The sequence below is a fragment of the Mustela erminea genome, chromosome 5, assembly GCF_009829155.1.
Source record: "Mustela erminea isolate mMusErm1 chromosome 5, mMusErm1.Pri, whole genome shotgun sequence".
Taxonomy (NCBI): domain Eukaryota; kingdom Metazoa; phylum Chordata; class Mammalia; order Carnivora; family Mustelidae; genus Mustela; species Mustela erminea.
Genome location: NC_045618.1, coordinates 54,408,648 through 54,427,863, shown reverse-complemented (window position 1 = coordinate 54,427,863; position 19,216 = coordinate 54,408,648). Strand labels below are relative to the sequence as shown.

Below are 19,216 nucleotides of genomic sequence, written 5' to 3'. Positions count from 1 at the left end.
CTGATGATTACTGTATAATGGAAAAGTAATTTCCCAATAGGCAGTCAACTAGATATATAAGCCAGTAATCAACGTATCCTGTCATCTGTGTCTCCACTTACCCTCAGTAACATCCTGGGGGTTAGAAGTCCGGTCACTAGCTGGATCCAGCGCAACAGTTGCTAGTGAAGTGGTGGCTCCAGACATCTCACTCATAGGCTCACTACGGCTTGTTTCAGGCACACTTTCCCGTGAGCTAAATCTTACTCGGGAACTGGATCGGGAGCTGAGGTCCGGGCTGGTATCTGACAAACCGGGAATGTCATCGATCTTCGTTGGTGTCACCATGAACCGAACTGAAGCCATCTTGGTGGTGGTTTCTGGAGGATGCATTATTCTCTTCTCCTTTATAAGAACAAAGAAAAAAGGAAAACCCTGCAAAATTCTTCCTCCTACACTAGCTACTTTATTGATCGCAAAGATAAAAAAGACAAAAAACAAACCAAAAACAAACCCTCAATAACCTTGATTTACCCATCAAAAAAAGTCCCAAATAAGAATCCTTCTAACCCAGAATTCGGACAGACTATGCTAGAAAGTGCACTAGCAGTAAATATTTAAGGAAAAAAAAAAAAAAAGACGAAACGATGCCAGTCCCGTGGAACTTCGTTCCTTCGGAAAGAAGAGTTATCTAGATGTCTCTCCTGGCCCAGGACTGCGGGCTCAGTGCCATGGTCTCAGAGAAGGTGCAGGCTTTCTCCCCTCGACCCCCAGGTTTCCGCCGAGGTAGTTAAGTCTTTTATCTGGTAAATGTCCCACGGTTCTAGATGAGCAAAGAGCGCGCAGGCCCACCCTTATCAGGCGAATATAGCACAGATCAGATTGCGAAACGGTGTACACCCGGCCACCTGTTGTGTATCAGGTGAATACCCCACAGGTCTGGCTGGGAAGTGTGTGTAGAGCCACCCGATGTTTTGGAGGCCAATAATCCGCTTGGGTCTGGTGGGAGGGATGCGCATGCATAACGGGAAAATACCCCACACTACCGGATAGAGGAGAATGAAAAGGGCGAGGAGAGGGTGCAGGGGCAGAGCGGATTCCCGTCTCCAAGAGATCTGCGGGGGTGGCCCACCCGCTCTTCTGGCGGAACGGTCTCTGGGATCTGGGAGGAGACGGATAGCGAGCTGATAAAGACCCCTCGGACTGCAGTTCAGGGTCGTGGCAGGTCGTTGCTAGTCCATCGAGCCAACGGTCGGCTCGCCGGGTTTCTCCTGCGTGTGACAGGACGGGCCACCCCTTTGCCGGAGGACGCTTTCTCCCCCACCAGGGCCGCGGCGCAGGTCAGCCCCTCGCCGTTCTTCCTTCGGGTCCTAGCAAGAGAGGAGATGGCCTCGCAGGCTGGCCGGGGCTGAGCAGGAAGGGGCGGCGGAGATGAAGGGAGGAGGAGGTCGCAGGTGCGGGATCCCGGCGCCAGCTGATGCGGGTGCGCGCGCAGCTGTTGTTTACGAGCCGGTAACTGTTTCGCAGCCGCGGCGCGCGGAGGAGGGCTCCGGCTGCCGGGGAGGGCGCCCCCTCCCCGGGCCGACGCCAGAGCAGCCGTTACGTGACCTCGCCGCCCCCGGCCCCGGGCCCGGCGGGCTGTGCCAGCCCCGCCGCAGCCCCTCCCTTCCCTCCCAGCTCGTTCCTCATTCGAGGTTAACGGTCCGAAGAGAAGCCCGGGGGAGCGGTCGGAGGGCGGTACCGTCCCGGGAGCGCCGAGGAGCCCCGCCCAGGCTCTGCAGTCTGCAAGGGGACGTAAAGGGCTGCGCGCATGCGCTGCCCGTCCCGGCGGGACGAGACGAGCAAAATGTGCGAGGCCCGGAGGAAGATGGGTATTGTAGTTAAGTGTTGGGGTCTGAGCTGCGTGCACTGGAGAAAACAAACCATTTTCTTTCTGGGTCACGCTGTGTTGCACAAACTCACTCTGGAGGCATTCGGGGAGCACACATGCCCCTTGCCCTCCGAGTCCCCAAAACCATCTCTAAAGCGTCTCGGAAAATTCCGTTCATAATTTCTTTTTTTTTTTTTTTTTAAAGATTTTATTTATTTATTTGACAGACAGAGCTCACCAGTAGGCAGAGAGGCAGGCAGAGAGAGAGGAGGAAGCCGGCTCCTCGCTGAGCAGAGAGCCCAATGCGGGGCTCGATCCCAGGACCCTGGGACCACGACCGGAGCCGAAGGCAGAGGCTTCAACCCACTGAGCCACCCAGGCGCCCCCCGTTCATAATGTCTTTAAAAATCACAAACCTCGGGGCGCCTGGGTGGCTCAGTGGGTTAAGCCGCTGCCTTCGGCTCAGGTCATGATCTCAGGGTCCTGGGATCGAGTCCCGCATCGGGCTCTCTGCTCAGCAGGGAGTCTGCTTCCTCCTCTCTCTCTCTCTGCCTGCCTCTCTGCCTACTTGTGATTTCTCTCTGTCAAATAAATAAATAAAATCTTTAAAAAAAAAATAAAAATAAAAATCACAAACCTCGGGGCGCCTGGGTGGCTCAGTGGGTTAAAGCCTCTGCTTTCGGCTCAGGTCATGGTCCTGGGGTCCTGGGATCGTCGGGCTCTCTACTCAGCAGGGAGCCTGCTTCCCTTCCTCCCTCTCTGCCTGCCTCTCTGCCTACCTGTGATCTCTGTCTGTCAAACAAATAAATAAAATAAAATAAAAAAATCACAAACCTCCCATACCATATGCGTAGGTATGACACCAAGTGAAATTTTTTAAAAAAGATTTTATTTATCCATTTGACAGAGAGATCACAAGTAGGCAGAGAGGCAGGCGGGGTGGGGGGGCGGGGAGAGACAGGCAGGCTCCCCGCTGAGCAGAGAGCCTGATGCGGGGCTCCATCCCAGGACCCCGAGATCATGACGTAGCTGAAGGCAGAGGCTCAACCCACCGAGCCACCCAGGGGCCCCCCCAACTGAAATTTTTAAGGTGTATTCTCAATTATATACATTTTGTGCTAAATTTCTTTTCCCTGTCCTTAAAATGTCTTTTGCTATGTATGCATACATCAGCTCATCATGTTATACACCTTAAATATATACAATTTGGTCAATTATATCTCAATGAGGCTGGAGAAAAATGGTATTTTCACCTTCTAGTTAGACTGAAGATTCAATTAAAGAAAATGTCCTTTATTTTAGACCTGGAGAAAACAGTGAAATACATTTTTTACTCCACTGCCACCAGAATATTTTTCTTAGCATGTTTATTTCAAGTGTTCAATAAATTTGACTCATCAATGTTTTGTTTGAAAGTTATTTTCTATAGCTTTGATCGAGACATTTAAATTTAACAATCTGTGCCCTAGCTTTGCCTGGGTCCTTACCCCTCACAAGTGGAAATGTTTAAACGTCATCCTTAGCAATAGGTCAGAACTGTATTGAAAACCTGGGTCAGGAAATTCTCTTTTATCAAATGACACATAAAATCCAAAACGTGGTTAAAAAGATCCAGTAATAAAAACTTCTTAGGGTACCTGGGTGGCTCAGTAGGTTAAAGCCTCTGCCTTCGGCTCAGGTCAAGATCCCAGGGTCCTGGGATGGAGTCCCACATCAGGCTCTCTGCTCAGCAGGGAGCCTGCTTCGCCCTCTCTGCCTACTTGTGATGTCTCTGTCTCTGTCAAATGAATAAATAAAACCTTAAAAAAATAAAGAAAGAAAGAAAGATGCAGGTAACAAAATGAGAAATTTCCAATTGAAATGGGAAACCTCGTGGGGCACCTGGATGGCTCATTTGGTTAAGCACGCTCTTCGGCTCAGGTCATCCCAGCAGAGCCGTTTCAGGCACTCTGCTGAGCAGACAGTCTGCTTCTCCCTCTCCTCCCAACTTATGGTCTCTCTCACTATCTCTGTCTGTCTCAAATAAATAAAATCTTTTTAAAAAATAAGCTAAAATGTAAAGCCCCTTTAAGTTTCTTTCTCTTTAAAGCCTCTGATTAACAATTCCAGCTTAGAGCTTTCCTGAGGCAGCAAGAAATTCACTTCCTGAGCTACTAATGTTTTTCTCAGGCAGGAGTGTTGGTCATTCCAATCTCAGACTTCCCCTTTTTTTAATGAGATGTGTCTGTAATTTATTTTTCAGATTCCTCAGTGGGATTAAGAAGTCTTTTCCACATTGCATTGTACTGCTCCCTGCTCTTGGTCTTCTTTTCCACGTACTCATTCTTCAAGCATTTTCTCATCTACCGACTAAGGCCACTGTAATGACTAAAAATTTTCAGAATGCCAGGGCAAGTGGGTGGCTCAGTCAGTTAAACGTTTGCCTTTAGCTCAGGTCAGGATCCCAGGGTCCTAGGATTGAGCCCTTTACTCAGCAAGGGAGCCTTCTTCTCCCTTTCCTTCTACCTGCCCCTCCCTCTGCTTGTGCTTTCTCTCTCAAATAACTAACTAAATAAAATCTTTAAAAAAATTTTTTCAGGGGCGCCTGGGTGGCTCAGTGGTTTGGGCTGCTGCCTTCGGCTCGGGTCATGATCTCGGGGTCCTGGGATCGAGCCCCGCATCGGGCTCTCTGCTCCGCAGGAAGCCTGCTTCCCTCTCTCTCTCTCTCTCTCTCCTCCTGCCTCTCTGCCTACTTGTGATCTCTGTCTGTCAAATAAGTAAATAAAATCTTTAAAAAAAAATTTTTTTTTTCAGAATGCTGTGGTGTTCGTGACATTCCTTAAGCAAGTTTATCAAGGCATTACATTCTTCAATGTGCAAGTGTGAAGATAAATCAGGATGCATGTTTAGGAGGTGATGGAGCACCTGACCCATGGGCATACAGGACCCAGGCCAGTTCCAGGTGGCATAGGCTCCTGTGCTTTCCACATCTGACTCTGCTGGGCTTGGCCAGGCCCCATTGCTCTCACAGACTTTCTCATATTTATAAAGAAATGGTGGATTTCTGCAAAATCCAATTTGTTTCAAACCACAGTGTATTTTCATTCATTTATATATACTACCTGATACCAATATACTATACCTCTTAAAACTCTTCTCCTGTTTCTGAGCATAGCTTAGAAGATATTAATATCCCAAGAATCTTTTAAGGGAAAAGTCCACCTTTTCTCCTCTATTTCAATTAGGACTATTTCCAGATCAAAGTCTTTTCAGTTTACACAGCATGTAGCATGAAACAATAATCCTTTTTTGAGGGAGTGAGTGCAGGTAGTGGGTTACTTATAAAGACAAAGTTACAGTCATTATTACAAAACATTACTAAAAGAGTTCATTTACAGATTTTAGTGTTTAAGAAGTTTCCATAGCAGATCCTTTTTCTAGTTATTGCAAAATTAACATTTCTTCCATCATTATCCCCTTAATAAGTAACACTTTAAAATCCCTGTTAAGTGAACAGGCTAAGAAATTAAAAATTGCTTGACAGGAAACAAATTTTCTCATTTTACCATTGCCGTAAGTTAAGTGATTAAAAAATCATCTGTCTTCTATTACCACCCAAGTCAAGAGGTTTTTTTTTTTTTCCCCCAGCAGTCAGCAACTATCCTCAATTTTTCTGCTGAGATACTCAGACATCAGAGTCCAACAGAAACGTATCTATCCCCTTCCAGGACCTGTGCTGATAAATCAAATTTATGCCGATTTAAGTTACATCTGTTTCTAGAGTCTAGACTCTTGACAGAGTAGAAAAAGATTGTGTAATTAGAACACAATCTCCATACAGCAATTTTTTAATCAGTGGCACTAGGCAGACATTCAAATCCAATGTCAAAAGTCACAAATGGGAAGACTGGAAACTAATGAGTTTATTAACTTAACAAAGAAAGGACAAGGTTAGCATTTCTTGAAAGCTCATATACAGTATTTTGCTTCATCATTCCTCTGCTATGAATTGTCCTAAGAAATCTCCGAGGGTTTTGTTTGTTTTTTAATTAACCCCAACAGTAGCTTAAAAAAAAAAAAACCCAGCAAAATCCTTGCTTGAATCTCTCATACCTCATCTTCTAAATTAAGATCCATGTGGCCTTCCACAAAGCAGCTGGCTGCCAAGGAGAATATAAAGTTAAGTGTATGTGAGAAAACAATTTCTTGATGGAGAGAACTAAATACCTGGGAATATTTTCAGGAGGGGCATAAATGATGTATCAAGGCATTTGTATTTACAACGGTTCTATCTGCCACACAGTGTAGATAGATATTGATACATAGAGACCCACCACTGAACCCTATCAAATTTAAAGCTGGAAGAAGGCTTAGAAATTATGAGAAAAATGAGACTAAACTGGTTAATTTTACTTTCTCAGTTATGCAGAAGGGAAAATCCTGGTCTCCTAACTTCCAATTCACTACATTCCCTCTACAATATAGCTGCTATTATTTTTCAAGCAACTCCTCCATTTTGAGTCAAAACATCATTTCAAGGGGGCAAGAACCTACTTAAATGAGAACAAGGGTATTTTTCACTGAATCCTGACAGTTGTGGAAGAGTCTCAACCATTCTTTCAGTTCCCCAACACCCTATCGCGCACTACTGATCAGCAGTGACTTAAGTTCTTCCAAGTGGTCTTGTAACCCTGGGGAGCTCTTCTTTCTCATCTCCCTCTTTTGTTTTTAAACCCCTCCTTTTTTCCCCAACATACAAAACATACAACATACAACACACAACATACAAACATACAAAAATAAGAGCTTTTTCAAATCATTTTAATAACCTAGCAGTGATTCAAAATAGGGAAAGAAAATTCAAACTTGCTCCCTTAAGAGGGAGGCTACCATGACTGCTCTGCACAAGCACGATCAAGGAAAACGATGAAACCAGATTCCAAATAGCAAGGGTGGTAAGAAGGCTTCAAGGCTCACAGTTTGAAGAGCTTGGTTTCAGAAAGTCTCTGAGGGGTAGCAGAAGAGACATGAAGTTTAAGGGACCCTCAGAGGACAGGGCGCGGTTGCTGGGTCATGAGCACCTTGAAGCGTTTCTTGACGGTGATTCGGTGTCGAGAGTATTTGTCATCCGGGGAGAACCGAGCAGGATGCGCCGAGCAGGTCTGTTGTCCCATAGGGTCAAGCTTCTGCTCAAGGAAGAATGAGAGACATAATTTCAGTACAGGAGTGGTGGGAAAACTCCCGTCCCTGGCGTCGTAAGAGACAGAAGCTGGGATGGGGAAAGGCTGCGCGAAAAAAAGCAAGCGGGAAGACAGGAGACGCGACGATTAGATCAACAAGTCATACACTCCCTCCACCACTCGTGGCTTCTGGGCTTTCTAATTCCCCCCACCTCCCTACGCAATTAGGTAGCGGGTCTCAACCGCTCCTCCCACCTTCGCTTCCCGCCATGACCACTTACTACCCATTTTTTTCCCCTCTCACCTTCAGCGTATAGACCCGGTCTCCCTGCTCGTTGAGATAATACTGGAGAAACATGACAACGCCGAAACGAGACGTTCCAATTTCGTCTGCAGCTCTTTCTAACTGATGGTCTCACGTGTCGGCCAAGTTCCTTCCGGTAGAGCCGGAAGTCTATCTCACGGCCTGCCGGGAAATGTAGTCCATTTAGGCCTCTCTCCAGTGGGCCAAGAGGGGGCGAACTAGTGCAGGATTTGGCCCAGTTGCAACCCAGTTGCAAACTTGCAAGGCGTTGGCTTCCAGTTGCAACTTTGCAGGCGTTGGGAGACACGTGGAGTGTACCCACTGTGTGCAAAACACTGCTAGGAGTTAGAGGGGGGTAGGAATGGATATGAGTTGAACATTGATGAATAGAATCCTATCTTTATCTCGAGATGCACACCCATTTCACAGGCAGTGTATTTCTAGTGCCTGAAGAAACAAAGGCTCCAGGATTCAGAGCCCCTTTACCTTACGACATAAAGAAGAAAATTTTCTTCCCTCCCCTCTTTCACATCCAGTTTCCCCGTCCTATTTCAAAGTATTGGCGGTAAAGAGTGCATGATGGGTATTCAATATCAGGTACAGCGAAGAGAGCGTGAAGTTATTTTATGAAACTGGTGAAGTGTATTTTAGTGGTCGAACCAAGATTTAAACTCAGGTCTCTTTATCACAAATCCAGCGCTCTTTCTTAGAGTGGTGAGTAGCTAATAATAGCATAATATGATGCACTTCCTAGGGTTATTTCGAATTTTTTAAAGAACGTAGAAATTCTCTTTATAGAACTCTGGGTTTTAAAAAATGACAATTGGAACCCAGATATTACAAAGACGATCTTTGCAGTATTATTTACGATGGCAAAAACAATGGAACATACGTTAATTTTATAACCAAGAAAAGCCTGAAAGCGTTTTTCTTTTTTTAAAGTATATAGTCTGTATTTACTTGTAGCTGCATAAAATATCTCTGCAAGGATTCACAAGAAACATCCTATTGGTTTCCTCTGTGATAAAGAAATTGGTTCCAAAAAGAAAGAAAAGAGAGAAAGAGAAATCAGTTCCAGAGGAAAGGAGTGGGAAGGACCCTGGCTGAATAGTCCATTTTGCGTAGTTTGACTTTTGAACCAGGTTAATGTATTTGCCATTTCAAAAACTAAAATTATTTAACAAAAATTTTAAACAACAAAGTAATTTAACAAAAGGAAGGCCTTTTAGATTTTGGAATTTGGGGCCGAGTGGCAGTTTTTGATAGAGCGGTGCTTTTCAGCCAAGGGTAAGCTGAACTTTCCGTGAACTGCAGAGCTGATGGAAGTGGACTATTTGAGATGGCAGGGCAGCTTTTTTTTTTTTTTTTTTTTTAGATTTTATTTATTTGAGAGAAAGTGAGTGAGAGAGCACAAGCAGGGGGAGCACCAGGAAAAGGGAGAGATAGAGAAAGAGAGAAACCGGGCCCCCTGCTGAGCTGGATCCCTGAGATCATAACCCTAGCTGAAGGCAGCCGCTGCTGCTTAACAGATTGAGCCACCCAGATGCCCCAGCAAGACAACTTTCTAAGGAAATGATATGCATACAGCCAAATATAAACCCTGATTTTCTGAGACAATCCGACTTTCAAATATTGTTTCTTTGATCCTTAAGTGCACAGATTAGGTACTTTGAATTTGGTTTGGAAAACAGAGCCAATATTGAATTAAGCCAAGGGTCTGTCACAACCTTCGATTAATAGGAAGTCAGTTACAGAACTGAGTGGGATTGAAGGGGATAAAACTGTATATATATTGGTGAAGAAATGTATAAGTAATCGAGATATAAAACTATAATGTTGGGAATCAGAAAGAATTTACAAACTGCCCTAAAAAAGACACAGAACAGTTGTGTTGCCATACTCTGGTTTGGAGGGAATTCCTGGTTACTGCTTACTTACCAGAGCTCTCTGGCATCTCTCTCTATCTCTACCCCTGCTCTCCTCCCCTCCCCCACTGCAGAATGTCTTGAGTCCTAGATTCTAGTTCTGTTTTGATCTGATCTTTATCTTCCCTTCCTTGGATCCCTGTGTATCTGCTGGGGCCAGGTCGCTCTCTGGGTCCTGGACCAGACTGTCTCATTCTGGAAGCTTCCCGACAGCCACGCTTAGTGTCCGAATCTGAGAGGATGGCTTCAGATGGAGGTAAGTCTGCAAGTGGTGGGGAAGGTCCTGACTACCTGCTCACATCCTTAGGGATTCAGATTTGACTTTCCCTGGGGACCAGCTTTTGGGGCTGACCTAGACAGATGTAAGAGCACTAGACTCCAGCAAAGTCTTGAGACTTGGGGAGGCTGGGGAAGGAGATTGTGCCATTAACACCAGGGCTAGGGGATGAAGAGGGCTTCCTGGGAAGCAGATGAAAGCCCTTCAGAGGAAAGTGCTGGGTATAGAAAAGGGATGGCAGTTAGCAACTTGTTTCTCTGGAAGAAGGATTCCCCTCAACATGTGTTTGTGGGGCATAGGCAGGGGTGTGTGTGTGTGTGTGTGGTATAAGCAGCACAGAGAGGGTTCAAGGGGAAGGTCCAAATTCCGGTGTCTCGTGTAGGCAGTTGGAGCCTGCTCTAGAATTATATCCTGAGAGAGCTGAGCTGCAGTCACTCTCAACCTTATCGAGTTGGGTAGGTGGAGACCTTTGCTGGAAAACGACTCTACTGGGTTTCTGTTGCCTAGCCTGTGGAGAAATATCTTCCTAAAAGCTACCCTGGAAGGTACTGGAAGTACCTCTGCTCAGAGCCTCATGGCTCCTTTTTGCTCCAGAGATGGCTTCTTTTCCAGTTTCGAGAGCAGTTTTCCTTGATTTCCCAGGAAGTTGGAGTTATCCAACCGGAATGAGAGCTGGGGCTTCCCTTAAATGCTCTCAGTTTTTCTACCTTTTGTGGAACTCAGGCCTTCAGACCCATTTCACTTCGCAGAATCCTCCTGGCCCTCTGCTTTGTGGTTGAGGTGATGAGTTTGGTCATAGTCCATGTCTCCTTCATGGTCAGGAAGTGGAAGCTGAGTGTTGTTAGTTTGCTGGGGGAATATTCTTTATTAGATGGGCAGGAGACTTGTGTGAAATTGGGCAAATGATCTACTATTATAATTGGAAATCCTGAGACACATGTCCTGATTAAGTACACATTTTATGTATTTATCCATGGATTTTTGGCCTAGAGTCCACATAGCTCCTTCTCAGCAGGTACTGTGTTTCAGACTTCATTGCACCCTGTTCATAGTACACCCTAAATTTCTGTTATTAGTGCTTCCAAGCAGAAGGACCACAGACAGTCTACACCACCAAATCCACCAAATTTTAACATGTCCAGCAACTACTCAGAGCTCTGGAAACCTCCCTTCTTGGCCAAACCTTCCCTCACCCACTTCCTGGTCCTATCTCTTAGTCATTCCTGGCTGTTACATAACAAAATTTCTGGAAACCAAATATCTAATCTATACATGCTCTCCAGCGGACAGCACTTGGGACAGAGATTGGTGCATGGCTGGGACCACAGAGCAGCTGGGGGCAGAGTTCAGGTGGTTTGAACATGTTTGGAGTGGGTGGGAATAAGGGAGGTACTTATAAGAGGGTGTTGGCTGCCATGTGTTAGGAAGTATGAGCTCATGGGCCCAACGGTCCTTGCAGCTTCTCTAGGGCAATAATTCTCACCTAGGAGTACGGGACATCAAAATCACTTGGGGAGACACTTGCAAACTATGCAGTTTCCCCCATCCTTATTCCTCCCTCACCTGTTGAGAATCAGTGCTCTGATTGTCCAGGGACTGAATGGAACTCCAATGACCTAATCTCTGACCTCCTTTTCTTCTAGTCCATTCTCTCTTTTTCTTCGTCTCAACAGCATCTCCACTGTCGGGACCGGACATGACCATGAAAGCTGGTGCGGCCCTGTCTCCTTTCACTGCACTTCCCTTTCCCCAGTCTGCTCCTGGCCCACCAGACCAGCCACCCTGGGAGCCGCCTCTGCAGCCTCCCATGCCTTCAACATTCTCTCCAGGAAACCCTCTGGTGCTCTCCACTCTCCCCAGCCCATTGCTGGTGACAGGGGATGGGGGCCCTGGCCCCACTGGGGCTGGAGTCATTGTCAAAGTCAAGACAGAAGGGGGGCCAGCTGAGCCCTCTCAAACTCAGAACTTCATCCTTACTCAGCCAGCCCTCAATTGGATTGCCTCAGGCCCTCCCTGTGGGGCCCCTGAGGGTCCTCCCCCTCGATTCATGACAGCTTCTAACATGAAGACCCTTCTGCCCACTAAGGCCGTTGGGATGAGCCAGGAGGGCCTCCCAGGACTTCCTGCTCAGGCTCTACCACCAGCTGCCCAAATGGCCCCCATTGTGCCCCTGGAAAAGGCTTGGCCAGGGCTACATGGGGCAACCGGAGAAGGAAGTCCATTGGCTGCCCAATCTAAGCCCGCCCTGGGCAACCTCTCCTACACCTCCAAAGGTGTTTATGAGAACTTCCGACGCTGGCAGCGCTACAAAGCCTTGGCTCGGAGGCACTTGTCTCAAAGTCCTGATGCAGAAGCCCTTTCCTGCTTTCTTATGTAAGTGGGGAGATCTGAGGTTAATTATCCTAGCACTTTTTAAAAAAAAATTTTATTTGTTATTTATTTGATAGACAGAGGTCACAAATAGGCAGAGAGGCAGGCAAAGAGAGAGGGCGAAGCAGGCTCCCTGCTGAGCAGAATGCCCGACATGGGGCTCGATCCCAGGACCCTGGGATCATGACCTGAGCCGAAGGCAGAGGCTTTAACCCACTGAGCCACCCAGGTGCCCCAGCCTAGCACTTTTAAACAAGGAGGACTTTGGGCTGGACAGGAAGTTAGGCCATTTAGGAATACTTGAGGGCAGGTCATCAGGGTGCTATCAAGGCTATGAGAACAAAAAAGCATAATGATGATGATGACGATGATGATGATGATAGGCTTCTCTACCTACTTCCCAGATTATAACGAGCTTTCAGGTGTCTTCTCTCAAGTGATGCTCACAACCCTGTGAGTTCAGGCAAGCATATTCAGGTAATCTTCACAGATAGACGAGAACACTGAAGCCCAGAGGTTTCCTGCGATTAAGCAGAAGGCTGTAAGTGGAGTTTAGGTCTCTGACACCAAGTACAGAGGCCTTCCATTCTATTTTATTATTATTTTATTACCATCTGGCATCACGTTGAGCCATCCAAACAGCTGAGCCCTGACCAAGGGCAGGAGCGGAGGATGGTGGGGGGCGGGGCAAAGGAAGTGCCACCCTCCCCTACCACCCTCTATTTTATTCTGAGTTCACGTTGAAATAGGAAGGTGGTAGAACTTCCTTAGGTTCTACTGCTTGCTAGATTGGTGATTCTGGGCCCCACATGTACTACCTTGCCCTCCGTCTTCTCATCTAGAAAGGGGATGATGACAGTGACTTCAGAGGGCTGCTGAGATGAAATGAGTTATTATCTGTGAAGTGCTTAGCAGAGTGCCTGGCACAGAGAATGCCTCATTAAGTGGCAGCTGCTATTATTATTAGAAAAAAGGCAATTGAGAAGAGGAAAAGAATTCAAAAAAGGCCAGAATGTCTATGTGAGTGGATGCTTAGCCAAGGACCCCAGGGGTCAGGGGCTGTCTGTTATGTCTAAAGCCGAGTCTGGGGAATTTTCTCTTCTTCCCATCCAGACCCACTGCTTCCCTCAACTGCCTGCACTCTTGACATTCTGTGTAAAGAAAATGTCCACATTTTGCTAACTTAAAAAACAGGTACATTGTGTTCCCAGTCTCTGAGCTCCTAAAGGAATCTCCCTTTCTACCCTGACTCTGGAGTGAATAAATCAAAGCCTCCCCCAGAGTCCTTGGTGTTGATCACCGTACCAGCTCCCTGCTTTCTCCAAATGGCTCTGGTTCTCTTGGAGCCTAGCAGGCTGAATTTCTAACTCCTAGTTTCTTCCTGTTCTCCATGCTCAGGGGCTCCAGGCAGGGTCTCCTCCAAAATGCAGTCCAGTCTCTCTGCAACAGTAACCCAGGAGGCTGGTAAAATACGAAGTCCAAAGATCCTCGGGCACAGGAATCTTTAATTATAACAAGCTTCAGCAGGTGATTTCTAGACACAGTGCTTGAGGACTCTGGCAAGTCAGAGGACAAAAATGAATCATAAAGAACTTAAAGAGTATTGATATTTGTCTGTGAAGGGTAGCCCCGAGGCAAAAAACAAAACAAAACTTAAAAACTAATAAATAAAAACACCTCACAACCTTTAAGAGATTCATTTGGGTTAGGTAGTGCCTTTTTTGAAAAGCAAGAGCCTTTGGACAGGGAGAAGCCTACTTTATAATGAAGCCATTAATTTAATAATGTGAGTGCTTTCTTCCTCATGTTTAGTTGAGGACTGCACCGTGAGAATTAAGGGTGGTTGATTTCAAAAGGTGGGGAACAAAGGCAATCATCTGATTTTGTGTGAGATTTGAAAATTTCAGCAGGAAGAGAGTCCAGTATAATAGATGGGTGGAGGTTGGGGGTCTGGAAGTCTAACCAGAGGTGGGATGTGACAAGGATTAGGGGACAAGTTGGCTCTGCTGAAGGACAAGGGGTGTGTGTTGAGGGGCATGGGGGGGCACATTGTAGAACATGACTGACACAATGGGGATTTTAGCCCAGTGCTTCGCTCCCTGGCCCGGCTGAAGCCCACTATGACTCTGGAGGAGGGACTGCCAAGGGCTGTGCAGGAGTGGGAGCACACCAGCAACTTTGACCGGATGATCTTTTATGAGATGGCAGAAAAGTGAGTCTGACTAACCCTCATTCCCCTGAGGGGTGCTGTGCAGGGATGGGATGGATGGGGGCATGTAAGGGGCTTGGACCTGGGTGTGGGGGTGCTTACTAAAAGGGATGATAGGAGGAGTGGTGTAGACTAGAATAGGGGTCTCCTGGATTCTCACTGCTTCTACCACCTTGACCCTAGGGGTTTTCTGTCCCGTGACCTTGAAAGCTCTCCTTCCTCCAGATCCTGAATTATATAGGTCCTTGATATTGAAGCTCTTAGAATGAGATTGGAGCACAATTGTTGTAAAAATTCCTTGTTAAAGGGACCTTGCAAAGAGGAGGTAAGCCCTACTAGGCAGATTCTTTTCTAGCTCACTGACCTGGTAGTAGGTGGCTACTGATGCCAACCTTGAGACCACTCCTCTTCTGCAAGAGTGGCACAGAAATCATTTACCCCATTGTCCCAGGGAGGGCTTGGTGCTTGCAGAGCTTGATCAGGGGAAGGTCCTGGATGCCCAGAGTAGTCTCCTGGTTTTTATTCCTCATTTATCAACGATTGTCTTCTTGGTTAAAGGAGTAACTCTGGGGAAAATGAACCCTCTCCTCCAAAACTTAGTGTCCATTTCCTCCCTCTGAACCCATACCTCCCAGAATTACTCTTCCTGGCCACCAGTCCCAGTCTCAGGACACGGGTCTCAGCACTGCCTCCTGGTGGGAACTTCCTTGAACTGCAATCCCAGGCCCTGCTTTAGGATTTCCCTCAGCCTTGATCCTTGTAGATAGGGGCACACGAGGCCTCGCAGGGCCCCATGGAAGGATGAAGCTAGGCTTTGGCATAGGCCTGACTGGCTTCAACAAGGCTGTATTAATTGCTGATATACATCCTCCATGATGCTGGGTGAGATCAGGGATGAGACAGAAGTGAAAGTGATGGTTCTCTCCTGGAGAAGCTTAACATTCATTTCTCAACAAGTTTCCTAAGCCATGACTGCACATAAGGGATTCTGTGGTGACCTTGTGAAGTTCCCCCAGAACTGTTATTGAGCTGTCTGTGAGCAGCTTCCCCCTGGTGTCTGGACTTCTCGGCATTGTCCAGGCCTTCCTCACCCTCTGCAGGTTCATGGAATTTGAGGCTGAGGAGGAGATGCAGGTTCAGAACACACAGCTGACGAATGGGTCCCAAGGCCTGCTTCCTGCAACGCCTCTGAAACTTGACCCTCCAGGGCTCCCGGCCACTGAGGTTAGCCAGCAGCCAGGTAAGACTTCCTCATTGCAACAGGAACCTGTGGCTCAAGGCTCAAAGGGAGGTGTGCACAGAACAGTCATGGACTAGGGAAAGCATTGCCCTTACTCTCTCACTATCCCTCCAGGGGGTGGCAATGATGTTCTAAACAGGACATACATACATAGGAGGCTGGCTTTTCAGGTTCCCTTTGTCCCAAACTGTGATCTTGGCAAAGTAAACTACTCCCTAACAGACTGTACATGAGGCACAAAATACCTCATTTGCCTAAGAAATGGGGGCTGGATCAGAGGACTTCTTGGAATTTCAGGGGTTTCCACATGTCTTATGCAGTGATTCTCTTAGACCCTCCAGCTCCACAATCTTCTCCCATGGCTGTTCCCATTTCAGGCCTCATCTAGCTTGTAATCCTTCCAGCATACCCAGATTGCTGCCCTGACAAACCCAAGGCTGGGAGGCAGAAGTCACAGTCCCTGTGCCACCCCAATTCCTCCTTTCATCTCTTCCCTTAGTGTACATTCCCAAAAAGGCGGCCTCCAAGGCACGGGCCCCCCGCCGGCGGCAGCGCAAAACGCAGAGGCCTCCGGTTCCTGAGGCCCCCAAGGAGGTCCCACCAGAAGCTGTGAAGGAGTATGCTGACATCATGGAAGGGCTGGTGGGGAGTCAGTTGGCCATCGGGGAGGCAGATGGAAAACAGGAAGAGGAAGAAGAGCAGCAGCAGCAGGAGGAAGCAATGTATCCGGATCCAGGCCTCCTAAGCTACATCGATGAGCTTTGTTCTCAGGAGGTCTTTGTCTCCAAGGTGGGCTGGACCTGGGTGTCTGGTTTCTAGTAGATACTGGGATGGAAACTCCAGGGGACAAAAGACCTAGGGTTTGGCCGAAGGCAGTTAGGAACTATGCTGTCTTCCTACTGGAAATGGGTGTGCATGCATGCATGCATGGGGGAGGGGGCCACATGGCTCCTTCTCTAGAGCCTCTTTGTTCACACGTTACTTCCTGTCGAGGACTCAGATCACTGTTTATTCTGTTCCCCAGGTGGAGGCTGTCATTCATCCTCAGTTTCTGGCAGATCTGCTGTCCCCAGAACAGCAGAGGGATCCGTTGGCCTTAATTGAGGAGCTAGAGCAAGAAGAAGGACTCAGTCTTGCCCAGGTAAACCTGGGAAGTAGGAAATATCAGAGTAAGAAGCTTGAGTGGTTTTATCTAACCCTATGCTGTCTCGGCTGGTATGACTTCTGGAGACAGCTTCAGGACTGGGATTTAGGTGCAGAACAAGTAGGCAAGAGACTGTGGATACACAGGAAAAGGGGAGTGAGCATAAGGGGTCAAAGCATGGAATTAAGACCCAAGAGGGCGGAAGAGAAGAGCTATGATATCTGTTTTTGATGCCGTGACTTATGCCACTTGCTTGCATTCCCTGCCCTGTCCCAGTGCCATCTCCTGACCACCCCCTCCGCCACAGCTTCTCACAGCCAGGTAGAGAACAGTGTTTGTCCATTCTCCTTCTAGCTGGTCCAGAAGAGACTCCTGGCCTTGGAGGAAGAGGATGTAGAGGCTCCTCCTAGCTGTAGCGGAGCTCAATCAGACTCCAGTCCTTCTGTTTCTGATGAGGATGAAGATGGGGGTGGGCGGCTTCGGCCCTCCCCTGGGCCTCGGGTGGCTGGGGGCACCGTTCGCCTTGGAAAGGCTGCTTCTCCAGGAAAACGGGTGAGAGAAGTGCATGGTGGGCAGGAGCGGTCCCTAGATGGCCCAAGGGGGATGCACAGAGATGGGAACACTGTGCCCTCCTCCCCCAGCAGCTGGGACCTACAGCTAGAACCTACAGCTCCACAGGGAACTCAAGGGTCCTTAAATACAGAGAAAAGAGGGGCCAGGAAGGTTGCAAATCAAATATGCCCACATCAGGATGACCACCTGGGAGGTGCTAGGTCTCCCGGGCACCCCCTCGTGGCTGACAGAACTTCTGAAACTCTGCCCCTTCATTGGCAGGAAGGTCCCCAGCCCGAGACATTTCCTAGCTCGGATGTGGGACTCAAAGAGCTGGCTCCTCTGCAAGGACAGGGGCTAGAAAAGCAGGACAGCCAGCAGCTAGGGCGTCTTGGAGTGCTTCCCCAGGGGACGGAGCCACTAGCAGTAACCCAGAAAGGTTCTTCAGTCGCCATGTGGGGAGATGACAAAAGTCCTCCCGTGGTTCAGGGTTATGACCAGAACCTTTCCCTTAGAGCAGCTGGTGACAGGGAAGGAGATGGAGCCTCTCTCAGCCCAGGACTTTGGCTGAGCAGTGAGCTGGATGCCGTGGGCTTAGAGTTGCCCTTACAAATTGAAGTCATAGAGAACTTCCACGATGGGGAATGTGTCACTGAGCATCAGGGAGGCTGCCAGGCACTGGGCTCCAGAAGCAACATTTCTCTGGGTCCTGGAAAAGCCACAGCACCTGGGGATGGGGGGGGCAGTGCCATCTCCTGTGGAGGCACAGATGGCACAGCTGCCCTGCAGAAGATAAGCTACTGCAGCCTGCTGGGACCTTTGAGGGCTGACAGCCCATCCATGAGGCATCAAGAAAATCAAGAACAGAGCCCTGAGGCTACAGGGGATCCCAGAGATCTGTGGGCTGAAGGTTGCTCCCCTTTGCTGGAAAGTATCTGTGCCCCCACACCGGGGGTTCCCAAAGAAACCCTTCAGCCTGCATGTCAAGGCAATATCCTTGTACTGGGGACCCAGGGTATCTCCTCCTTCCCCGAGGCCAGCCTGGAAGTGGGGAGCAGGGGCCATTCCATCTCTCCTCTGTTGGAGACCAGAGAACATGCCAACATACTCGATATTAGAGATGCCTGTGGCCTCCAGCTAGAGGTCAGTGAGGATACCCACCCACCAAATTTTAATTCTTATGACCTCCAAGGAGAAGACAGGGAGGATACTGATTTACCCAAGCCTGAAGACCTTGCTCCCTTACCAGGGAATCAAGAGTCTTCTGCTCATGGGACCCCCAAATCAACATCTCCTCACCAGGGCCTTGGAAGCACTTCCTCTAGATGGGGAGCCAGGGATGCCTTAACTCTGAAAGAAAGCTCTCCTGTCAGTGAAACATGCAGCTCAACAGACGGGGCCAAAGGGAAGGAGGAGGAGCAGGAGGAGGAAGGGGAGGATGAGGAACTCTCCAGCTTTGCCTACCTCTTGGCCTCTAAACTTAGCCTGTCACCGCCAAGGGGGCCTCCCTTCAGTCTTCACCCAGCCTCAGGCCTGCCCTCGATGGGAGGGCGGGGGGCCCAGAGAGCATCCCACTCCCTCTCTGCTGAGGCAAGAGGCCTTGGCCAGTCTCCACATCCTGTTGCCAAGTCTGGGAAGAGAACTCTCAGTGGAGGCCCTTCTCCTGCTGAAAAGAGGCCCTACCAGGATGCTGACCTTGGCATCTCTGGGGAGAAACCCCTGGCTCTTGGAGTGGCTCGAGCCTCACAGCCTCGTAAAAGGCGGCGTGACACTTTTGTCACTGGCCGAAGGAAGAAACGTCGGCGTAGTCAGTAGGGGACAGTGGGACCCTCCTACCCCACCTGCTGATCTCTAAAGGTGGGGGCCCCCAGAGTAGATTTCACTCCAGCTGCACACCAGCAAAGACTCGTTCTCAACCCCATGGTATTTTGTTGTTTGCAAAAGTGGCGAGTGTGGGAAGGGAGGTCACACTGGCTAGTTTGGAAGTTGTATGGGGAAAAGAAAAATAAAGATTTTCTGGTTGTTGGAAAATGTTTGCCATGTGCCCTTTCGTATTCCTGTCTTTGCTGCTAGTCAAGGTGAGGTGCTGCGAAGGAGGGGGAGGGTGCTCCAGATTCATGGGATCTAGATGCCACTCCAGGCTCCCCAATGAGCTCCTGACCTGAGAAGTCCCCAAGGATCACTTTA

General features: G+C 48.3%; 4 protein-coding genes across 9 annotated transcripts in view; 2 read left to right on the top strand and 2 right to left on the bottom strand.

The window, feature by feature from the left end:
• The window catches only part of SLC12A6 (solute carrier family 12 member 6), a 91,780-nt gene extending 90,179 nt beyond the window's left edge, over positions 1 to 1,601 (bottom strand). For 2 of the 3 annotated variants that reach the window (XM_032343170.1, XM_032343171.1), the window contains exon 1: positions 102 to 1,594. In XM_032343170.1, the coding sequence (XP_032199061.1) occupies positions 102 to 372 (271 nt within the window). In that variant the 5' untranslated portion in view covers positions 373 to 1,594. Of the gene's footprint in view, positions 1 to 101 lie in introns of all 3 variants that reach the window. The other variant, XR_004285758.1, reaches the window with a different exon arrangement.
• On the top strand, positions 1,411 to 4,312 carry LOC116590837. The gene is made up of 2 exons (XM_032343173.1): positions 1,411 to 1,850; positions 4,092 to 4,312. The coding sequence occupies exons 1-2, from the start codon at positions 1,411 to 1,413 to the stop codon at positions 4,276 to 4,278; spliced, it is 627 nt and encodes a 208-aa protein (XP_032199064.1). The 3' UTR covers positions 4,279 to 4,312.
• Positions 1,751 to 19,049, top strand: NUTM1 (NUT midline carcinoma family member 1). 4 transcript variants are annotated; one of them, XM_032343167.1, is made up of 9 exons: positions 1,751 to 1,827; positions 4,643 to 4,790; positions 9,398 to 9,493; positions 11,188 to 11,887; positions 13,968 to 14,096; positions 15,194 to 15,333; positions 15,833 to 16,122; positions 16,358 to 16,474; positions 16,832 to 19,049. In XM_032343167.1, the coding sequence occupies exons 2-9, from the start codon at positions 4,745 to 4,747 to the stop codon at positions 18,842 to 18,844; spliced, it is 3,531 nt and encodes a 1,176-aa protein (XP_032199058.1). In that variant the 5' UTR covers positions 1,751 to 1,827; positions 4,643 to 4,744; the 3' UTR covers positions 18,845 to 19,049. The 4 variants fall into 4 exon arrangements, with proteins under 4 accessions (XP_032199058.1, XP_032199060.1, XP_032199057.1 ...); XM_032343166.1 differs by lacking the exon at positions 1,751 to 1,827 and adding an exon at positions 4,197 to 4,243; XM_032343169.1 differs by lacking the exon at positions 4,643 to 4,790 and having other exon boundaries at positions 1,779 to 1,827.
• Positions 6,629 to 7,469, bottom strand: NOP10 (NOP10 ribonucleoprotein). Its single transcript, XM_032343176.1, has 2 exons — positions 7,313 to 7,469; positions 6,629 to 7,014 (listed from the first exon to the last, which is right to left on the bottom strand). Exons 1-2 carry the CDS (start codon positions 7,364 to 7,366, stop codon positions 6,874 to 6,876), a joined length of 195 nt encoding a protein of 64 aa, XP_032199067.1. The 5' UTR covers positions 7,367 to 7,469; the 3' UTR covers positions 6,629 to 6,873.
• Positions 19,050 to 19,216: the final 167 nt, after the last annotated feature.

Bases quoted from the DNA above. Each gene is read 5' to 3' on its own strand.
- LOC116590837 (XM_032343173.1), top strand. From the start codon at position 1,411: ATGAAGGGAGGAGGAGGTCGCAGGTGCGGGATCCCGGCGCCAGCTGAT. The intron at 1,851-4,091 runs GTATTGTAGTTA...TTTATTTTTCAG, and splicing joins CGAGGCCCGGAGGAAGATGG to ATTCCTCAGTGGGATTAAGA.
- NUTM1 (XM_032343167.1), top strand. From the start codon at position 4,745: ATGGAGCACCTGACCCATGGGCATACAGGACCCAGGCCAGTTCCAG. The intron at 11,888-13,967 runs GTAAGTGGGGAG...TGGGGATTTTAG, and splicing joins GCCCTTTCCTGCTTTCTTAT to CCCAGTGCTTCGCTCCCTGG. The intron at 16,123-16,357 runs GTGGGCTGGACC...TCTGTTCCCCAG, and splicing joins AGGAGGTCTTTGTCTCCAAG to GTGGAGGCTGTCATTCATCC.
- NOP10 (XM_032343176.1), bottom strand. From the start codon at position 7,366: ATGTTTCTCCAGTATTATCTCAACGAGCAGGGAGACCGGGTCTATACG. The intron at 7,015-7,312 runs GTGAGAGGGGAA...TTCCTTGAGCAG, and splicing joins ACCGGGTCTATACGCTGAAG to AAGCTTGACCCTATGGGACA.